The 9,958-nt window shown below is 35.3% G+C and overlaps 1 protein-coding gene and 1 long non-coding RNA gene across 2 annotated transcripts in view; both read right to left on the reverse strand.

The window, feature by feature from the left end:
- Positions 1-7,539, reverse strand: part of LOC108605069 — a 41,485-nt gene extending 33,946 nt beyond the window's left edge. Inside the window, 1 exon segment of the mRNA XM_033294595.1 lies at positions 7,238-7,539. Within this exon segment, the coding sequence (XP_033150486.1) occupies positions 7,238-7,290 (53 nt within the window). The 5' untranslated portion in view covers positions 7,291-7,539.
- Positions 5,228-6,319, reverse strand: LOC108605242. The gene is made up of 2 exons (XR_001915377.1): positions 5,381-6,319; positions 5,228-5,296 (listed from the first exon to the last, which is right to left on the reverse strand). It is a non-coding gene; the product is annotated as an uncharacterized LOC108605242 (long non-coding RNA).
- Positions 7,540-9,958: the final 2,419 nt, after the last annotated feature.

A 9,958-nucleotide genomic window follows, 5' to 3' on the forward strand; every position in this document is an offset into this window, starting at 1 on the left:
AGCGAGACAATTATGCATATAAAAATACGCTGAGAACTTGAACAAATGTTTGAAACAAAAGCACACGTATGTTCTAACAATAATAAACTATTGAGCAAAAGTTTTGCCGGGCGAAAAATGCAAAAGAAAAAGGGTTAAAGGTAGACGCAAGCTTATGACGCATACAACAGTAACTTGTGTGTGTGTGTGTGTGTGTGTGTGTGTTTGACAGTTTGACAATTTCCTAAGGCATCAATTGCAGCAGCTGTCGTTGGACTACGTTGACGTCAACGGCTACGTCGCTGTCGCTGTCGCCGTCGCCGTCGCTGCTGATGCTCGGACAGGTCGTTGCAGCAGTGAAAACTGCAGTTGAAGGTGATTTAATAAGTGTGTGTGTGAGTGAGAAGCACAAAACGAGAATATAAAACTTATATTATCTATGGCACTTTTTTCGTTGTTTGTTTTGCATTGTTTTTCGCATTTTTGTGCATATTATAAATAGAGATGTGTTCGCCGTTTGTTAATTCGCTTTGCTTTGTCATTTTCTTTATTATTATTGCATTGTCTTTGCATTTACAGTAATTAAAATGCATTACGTATACGTAAGTGTGTGTCTGTGTGTGTAAACATGTTTTTTTTTATTTATTATTAACGGCATTGTTATTTTGTTGTTGCTGTCTTAATTTTTTTTTTGCTCTCTTTTGCGTTGCTTGCTTGCGTTGGCGCCCCCTAGCGGCCATTGTTATTAATAAAATTGCACTTTCCCATGTGCATTGCCATAGAGGTAGGTCGGGGTAGCAGCAGCAGTAGCTTTGACAATAACAAAGCCAATCGATAAATACAGTTATCGGGTACGTCTGTCTTGCGCTCCCTTCATCACTTTGTTTTAATTAGTTTTTCGCGTTTACTTTATTTATTATTATCTCTGCGCTGCGAGCTCACTTTTTTCTAGGAAATCTCATCATCCCACGCTAGTTGAATCATATTTGATTTCATTGTAAAAAGCACTTTATATAAACTAATTGACAATTATAAAGACAAAAAGCATAAGAATAACTTCAATGGCAAATGCAGTTTGCCTACTGTACTATATCAGACTCAAGCTGTTAGACAATCAGTACTATTAGTAAGAGATAACAGATTTCTTATCGTTGCAAACTTGGAAATTTCCCTTTTGAACAAGTTCAATTGAATTGCTCACGCTCTCAGATTAAAGGCTTAAATACAAAGAGAGAGAGAGAGACAGACTTTTGACAGCTTTATGCTCAACAAATTTAATATTTTTTATAAAATTATTGTATTATTAATTTTATTTGTTACATTTTTGTAATATATTATTTATATATATTTTTAAATTTTTATTTAAAAAATAAACTGATTTAGAATTTTTAATTTAGCTAAAGTTAAACTTAAATATTATATTTAACTTTTAATAATAAAAAAAGATTTACATTTTAGTTTTGTACAACTTTTGTTATATTTCATTTGTTTCATATTGATTTATTTTGCTAAAATTTGAATTCATAGTATTATTATTTTTATTTTATTATTTAATATTTATTTTATTTTATTTTTCGACAGAATATAAACACAAATTGTTAATTTTTTTTCTGTTTATATTCTTTTTCTATTTTGCAGCATTAAAGTTAGATACTCATTAGCTTTGATTTATAGTTTTTATTGCTTGAATCAGTGCTGGAGCATTATAAAATTGATCAAAATGCATTGACATTGTGTAATTGTTGTAACTTATAATGGATTACACTTGAAACTCAATGCAAATTATTTGCCCACACACACAATCAAACATAATACGCAAATTATTTAATATCTATGCCAATTTGTAATCGAATATTAGACAGACAGTTACAGTTATCGATTACTTATGTAGTAGTAGCTACAGCTTAGTTTAGTATATGTAGCTGATTATCTAAGTATGAGTGTCTAAAGTAAATCACCGAGCTGTTTGCCTAGTTAATAATTAACTTATTGTATGCATATTATTTTGCACATTGCTGCTATTTTAGCTACATATGTATATGTAAATAGACTGCAACAATTGTGTGTGTGTGAAGTGTGAATGATTCTGAGAAAACAGAAATTTATACGCATTTTGAAATTGAACGAGTTTTTACTGCGAAACAGACAGATAATGTAATTTACAAATGAGTTTTATTAATATGCAAATTAGTTCAACGTTCTAGGTAAGCAGCAACAACAACAACAACAACTTGCTTTAATTTATGTTTTAACTTCTCTGAAGTGGAATAAATGGCAAATGACACATGTTGGCAGCAGCAGCAGCAGCCAAATGACTGAATTATTATAATTCGCTTTTGAGTTGGGAAAGTAACCAACCAAACCAATGGGCCACGTGAGTATTATAAAAGAATTTGTGGGCAACGAATGTTGCTTTTTATAAATATAACTGCACGTATTGCGGCACGTGCTTTAAAGTTAACTTGACAACTGTCGCATGCAGTAAAAAAATATAACTCGGTGTATTTGTTTTTATTTAGTAACATTCAAAAAATAAACTTGTGCTAAACAGCTTGTTTACTAATTCGCGCACGCTCTCTCTCTCTCTCTCTCTCTCTCTCTATTTCAGTTTACAATTACAATTAAGTCAATGTGCAGTTGCTTAAGTTTAACGAAAAGCGTAATGCGCGCGCTCTCTCTCCACTCTCTCTCACTCTCTTGGGTATGAGTAAGGGCCGCCAGCTGTCTAAAGCAGTTGTAAAAGGTAGCAGTGGCGTCGTAGCAGGGGAGCGAGGGCGTTGTGGAATGAATGAGACATGAACGACAAAACTGACAAGTGAACAATGCACGTCAACGACACACACACACACACACACAGCTGTCAGAAAGAGACAGCGACAAACTAAGAGTGAGCTGCTGCTGGCTGCACATAACAGTTTTATGCATATGTATGTATGTGTCTATATGTGTGTAAGCGCCGGTCGATAAACAAAAATGACAGCAGCTGACTGCGCAGTTGACAGCGGCTGTGGGCAGCGCAGTCGACGCAGCTGATAGCGACGACTTCGTCGTTGTCGTGGCGTTTGACTCATTAAATATTTTGCAACCTTGACCGTTCGAGAGCGATTAAAATGTATGCATGTCTGTATGTACACACACACACACATGCATACATGTGTGTACATTAAGTGTTGTATATTTATATTTGTATTATTATTGTTGCTGCTGCTGCTGCTGTTGTTGTTGTTGTAGCAGCTTGAGCTAAAACCACAGCCCATAACTAAATTATTTGCCTGCATATATATATATATATATATGTGTGTGTGTGTGTGTGCTACAGATTATTTGCACACTTCCAGTTAAGCGTTAATACATTTTTTCGTATAATCAAAACATAAAAAACGTTTTTTTCTTTTTGCTGCTTTGGCAATTTATAAGCAGCTTAGCCAGATTGAAATGTATAGCAAAAATTCATTCAACACAATTGTTTGCTGCCTTTGTCAATATTTGAAATTATATTTCTAAAATAAAAACAAATCAAAAGTAATTAGCGAAATTCACTGAAAATTGTGATATAACTTATAGTATGAGTTGCATAAAAAATCTATAAAAAAAATATATAAGTACGAATGATATTATAAAAAAAAAGAATAATTATTTTTAAATTGGTAATGAGCTAAAAAAAAATTTGCTTTACGATTAAACATATTGAAATTCGAGTATCAGTAATAAAAAATTGCTGCTTATAATTTTAAAGGAATGAATTTTAACAAATCTTTGTATAGAGTATGAAAAGTAATCAAAAAATTAAGAAAAAAAATTTTAAGCAAAAAGATTTTTGATATGTATTTTTCTTTGAATATTTTTCTTGAATAAAAATGTAGAAAACTTAACGAAAGCTCTAAATTTTATAAGCTGTTCTTAGTGGGTTAAGAAAAGCATTGTATCATTCAAATGGAAATGGAAATAAATGAGCTTTTCCATTCAAATGAGTAGTTTCAATTTGAAGTTTTTTTTTTTTTAAATTTTACAACAATTGAAATATAAATAAAAGTTATGCATTAAGCCGAGAGACTGTATCAACTCTAAAAATGTTGAATAACTCATTGTTCTATTTATTTATTTATTAGCATTGGTTAGCGCTCTAATGCAAATTTGTCTGGAATTACACTCGCGTATATATTGAAGTGTATTTTTTTTTTTATACAGACAACAGCGAGCACTCGTATAAAATTCTAAAATTTAATTGGGCATACGTTAGCTACATAGAGTGGAAAAACTTTGCTTTGGACATCAAATTTGCATTGTTAGGCCAACTGTGTGTGTTCCCAATCATTAAATGTCCATTAAGCTCAACCCACTACTCAACCCCGGAGGACTAGGCAAATACAGCTGGCTAGAAGAGAGGGAGGAATGCATACGACGCATATCAAATGACACTGTAAGTCGGGCACGACTTAATATACACTTTATAGAACTACTAATTATATTTTTCGAAAGGCAAACTAAATATAAAGTAGCAGAGGGAGCGAGAGAGAGAGGGAGAGGGAGAGAGAGCAGCTTATGCTAAGTGCTTTGCCAGTAAAAGAAGCTGAAAAGTGAAGGCGAAAAGTACTTGGGTCATCATTTTTTGCATTTCCGTGATAATCTGTCAATTAGCAACATTCCCGGTTCGTCCAACATTTTCTGGCGAAACACATAAAGCTTATCACAAACTGGAACATTGCAGCTGCGGAGGTGGATGGAATATTAAAAAGGGAAGGCGGCTGCCCTTGCAAGGGATTTTAAAAAGCCAGCTTTTAGCTTTTAACGGGAAAAGAAAAGCTGCTTTGCCAGCACTAGCTCTAATTGCTGTCAGCAGCAAAAGAGAGCAGAGAAAAAAAAGAAGCAAGAGAGTGTGAGTAGCAGCGGCTTACGTATACGCAACATTACGTATACGCATTTTTGTATTGTTTATTTTTATGTTCGTTACTGTTCTTTTGCTTGTTTTTCCCTTACTGTTGTTCTTGTTGTGGGGCAGGTCAATAGTGTCAAATTACGTATAATTATTTTTAACTTGAACAAGTTGCGTGTGCTTCGATTCTGTTCACGTCACACTGCCGCCCCCGTCGTCCGTCGCCCACAAACGTAACTGACTCACTTCAGCTGCGACGACGATATTCCAATTCCTTCATTCCAAAGCACTTCCATCTACCACTTGTTTCTCCTTCTGCGCTCCCCCCACACACGCTTTATTTTACTTCAATTCAATCATTTTCTTTGTCTTTTGTCCGTCTTAAGTGCTTCCCACTTCTTCTCTTCGTGCTGTCCACTTGCCAAACCGCAAAAACAACAACAACTACAACAATAAAAACCCCATCATCATCATCATCAAGTCCAGTAAAAGATACAAATAAAAAACACAAAAAAAAAAAAAAGCAACCTTTGAAACTCTTGTTTCGCTTTCCGGGTTTTATTTTTCTACCTCCTTCTTCAATTTGCTTACACTCTCTTTTATATGCCCTGGCTGTCCATCTCCATTAGTCTCTTCGCTTTGCCTGGCATTTATCTTATTCGAACAGCTGACTACAACAGTAAAAAAAAAAACAAATGTAGCTGTATATATATAGAGATAGAAAAATATTGTATGACAATAAATGCAATTCTAGCTTTTAACGATGTTCTCCTCGTTTTTAATTAAAAGCATAACACAAGTTGACGTCAATTTGCAAATCTTCACGTTAGTTGGCTTATATGAAAAATACTTCAATCCGCACCAATTACTTTCAATAGCTTAACCCTAATTCGAGCATAATCAAAGTATTAGGATGCGTTTGAATTTGCCAATTTACGCTCAGAGCAAGTCTATTCTAAATTCTTATTCAATTTGCGTGTGAGTTGAAACTAACTTATCAACAATTGCAATTGCTAAATAAATAAATCTAGCACAACTATACTATGTTCTCACACTAAATATGGTAGGCAGGGGGTGGGGGTGGCTTGGTTCAGCTTATTGCACAAATGCAACCCAGCAGCAAGTAAGTTAGATTAATTTCAATTTCAAAATTTATAGCCTATTAAGTTGTTACGAGAGCAGAAGCAGCGCATACGCAATTTGTAAATAAATTGTGTGCCCCATTTTATACAATTCACAATTTTCTATTTTATTCTATCAGTAAATTAAGTCTTGACTGCTCTCAATCTCCCTCTGTCCCTCTCTCTCTCTCTATAGCTCTCCCCCCCAGCCGCCAAGACAACTGAGAGAACGCCACTTGTCGCGCTTATCGCCGCAGCGCGTAATGCAAATCATATAGACAGTAAAGCCTCGATAATGCAAACAAGCAATTTTAGTAAAATTAAAATTATATTATTTCGAAGTTCCTTTTCGAATTCATAGTTCGAAAGCTGCGCTCTAGAATTTCTGAATTAAATTAATTAAACGAATATATTTAATATTATTTTTGCTTTCGCAAATCAATAATTTGTTTTCAATAAATTTTCGAATTCGAATTCTGTTCAATTTTAACATTTATGCAGAAAATCATTGCTCTACTAAAAAAAAAAAAAAAACAAAGCTTAAAACACTTTATTATATGGCATGGCTCAAATATTTAAATTTTCAATGCAAAATTCATGAATTTCTTAATTAATTAAACTAATATCATAAAGTAGTAAAACATATGCATACAAGTTTGCTTAATACTTAATATTGTTGTTTCTCATAAATGAATTCTATTGAATTTGAAGTTAAATCCTTTTTAAGTGCATTTGAATTTAAATTGCAGCTTAACATATATCGAATAAAATTATTGTTTAATGAAAAATCAAAGCTTATAGCTTAAAGTATGCAAATTTAAAAATGCAAAATTCATGGATGGCGCTGCTCTAGAATTTCTTTATTGAGTGGGGCTAACGGTATGGCTTTAAATTGAGTGTCTAACTAAACAAATTGACCCTAATTCAGACTGAATTAAATCGTTAAGATTGAAACGCATATGTGTAGACGTGCTAGCGAGTTATGACTGTAGACAATGTTATTTAGGTTGACGCGCCGCTGGCGGCTGTGGCACTGTGGCTGATCCTCAGGCGCGGTGGCACTTATCATTTTAAAGCAGCAAGGAGGCAAGTCAATGGGGAAGGCTGGGGGGGTGGGGTGGGGGGCAATGCAACTGCGATTGTCAATGGCCGCGAATGCAAACAGGAAATGAGCTTTCTACGGAAATACATACATATGTATTTCACATATATGTACGTGTGTGTGTGTGTGTGTAATTTATACATAAGTATGTAGGCTACTCACCTATGAATTGGCGATGCACCGGCAGCTGACAAACGTTGCTGATACGCCGACATGTTTGCAGCTTGTTGCTGCTGCTGCTGTTGCTGTTGCTGTTGTTTTTGCTGCTGCTTTTGTTGCTGCTGTTGATTAGACGCGTTTGCTTGAGAATGTTGCTGCTGCTGCTGTTGATGATGATGTAAATGATGGGACGCTGGTCCATTATCATGCACTTGATGCGACGCGGCAGCGTTGCTGGCTGCCACGTTGTGTTGCTGCTGACTGCTAGCAACACGTTGCTGCTGCTGCTGCTGCTGTTGATGGTGGTGATGTAAAAGCTGTTGCTGATGCTGCTGCTGTTGTTGTTGTTGCTGTTGCTGCTGCTGTTGTTGTTGATGTTGCTGCTGCTGCTGCTGTTGATGTTGCTGCTGCTGCTGCTGCTGCTGCTGTCCACCGTTTGTGGCGTTGCTTGTGGGCGGCGGGGCACCGACCTGCACTGAAGAAGAGCGGATAGCTGCTTCCATTTCATGCCGAACTCTTTTGGCTTAAACACTTGTTGTTGCGCTCAGAATACGACGATGTTCTTGTTGTATAGCTGCCGTTATATTGAATGTTGCTGTTGCTGTTGTTGTTGCTGTTGTTATTATTACTTGGCTGCTCACATGCAACAACAGTGCACTGCAACATATTAACACAAAAATTGTTTACAGCTCTCTATCTTGTTGTTGTTGTTGTTGCTTAACACACTTTAGTTATAATTGTTGTTGTTGTCGTCGCAACAACAATATTTTTTAAGCATTAATGCTTTAGCAGCAGCTGCTGCCTTTGTTGCACTTGCATTTCATAAATTTTTCTTTTTTTTTCTATTTCGCACTCACTATATGTTTATAAAATTTCTTTTTTTTTTTTCTTTCCAATTAATTATTTATTTCTCTTGTTGTGGTTGTTGTTGTTGTAGTGGTTGTTGTAAAGCTTGTTGGTGCAGCGACTACTGTAAAAACAAAATATTGTAGATACCTCATGCTATGCATTGCGGCAACATTGCGTTCCGCTGTTGCCACATTTAATAATTAACACCAAAAACCAACGAAAAAAAAAAACATAAATTTAACAGAAAAAAAAATATTGTTGTTTATTTTATTTAACGCGCCAGACACGTGCACATTTCGTTTTATTTATTTAATTAGCTTTTTTTATTTAGGCATTTAATTCTCTTATTCTTTTTATTTTTAATGTTGCATCTTAACGTAACGCGTAGAGCCACGACAAAAAAAAATTGTGTGTGTGTACAAATTATTTTTCCATTAATTAACAACTTTGCACTTTTACGTATTAATTTTTATATATTTCTCTCGCTCTCACTTTATGCTTATCAATTGCATTATCACAAGATTGCAAATTTAACTTGAAAAAAAATGTGTGTACAAAAAAAAAAGCAACGAATTCAACGGTTTTTGTCGTCCACACACACATAGACACGCACACACACATACGCGGACAAACTGCAATGAAACAGAGAGAAGAGTAAATGTTTGATTAGTTTTATTAGCAAGCGATAATTGTTTATCGACAAACATACAGATGTTTATAAATACTTAAGGCTATATAATAACAGTACATACGTATCTTAATGATAAGCTATCTACAATGTTGAAGAATTTACTTCCTTATCAAGTCAGCGCTAAAATTAAAGCCCCAAATTAGTTCACTAACAATATTTATTTCTCTCTTTCTATGTGTGTGTGTGTGTGCGTGTGCGTTTGTTTGTTTGTTTGTGTGTGTGCGTGCGTTAAGAACAGCAGCGAAAATCAAAAGCTTGAGCAGCAGCAGTTAAGCGAATGGCAAGCAACAGCAAGAAAGAAAGAAAGAAGCAAGAAAAACTTTATACGCGCTGCTTTTGCTGCTGCCTGCGGTGCGGCGGTGTCGGTAAACTGAGCAAAGCAAATGAAATTTGGCAACAGCGCGCGATAGCGGCGCGTCGGCCACATGTTTTGTTTCGTCTGCTGGTCAAGCAGCAATTTTCGCTTTTGTTTTTAAATGAAAAGCAATTAAACTGCAAATATACAAAACACACAGTTTACACACGCAGCTGGCAAGCAAGAGTTGGCAAGCTTCTAGTAAATTAAATTCACACTATGAAAATTGCAGAAAAATTGAATTGAATTGAAGCAAACGGCAAACTCTCACACAAACACACACACACAAACAAAAATTAAGCACAAAATTCCACAAACAGCAAGCAGCAGCAGCGAAAAAAAATCAGCGAAGCGTCGCAGCAGCGGCGTCGGCAGCAATAAAAATACATGCCATGTTGCCGCACTTCATATCAAATGGCAAAAGGCTGGCAAGCAAGTGCGAGTGAGAGAGCATAACTTAAGCACGCGTAAGATTAAAGCAGCGACAGCTAAATGCGCTGTTGACAATTTTCAGCAGCAGCAACGCAAACAAATTAATAAAAATAACAACACACACGCACACAAAGCAGCAACGACAACAACAACAACAGTCCAACTCAGACAACGACAACGACAATATGAAAAAGAGGCTTAAAAACTACACGTACATACAAACATACATATGAATGTATGTATGTATATATATATATACATACATACATATGTACGTAAAAAGAAACATGCAAAGGCAGCACAGTCAGCAGCGGTATAATAATAATAATAGCATAAAAAGAAATTATACAAAAAAAACCAACTCGAAGCAAAAGCAAAACAACGAACGACGAAATAT

This window comes from Drosophila busckii, chromosome X (genome assembly GCF_011750605.1).
Source record: "Drosophila busckii strain San Diego stock center, stock number 13000-0081.31 chromosome X, ASM1175060v1, whole genome shotgun sequence".
Lineage (NCBI taxonomy): Eukaryota > Metazoa > Arthropoda > Insecta > Diptera > Drosophilidae > Drosophila > Drosophila busckii.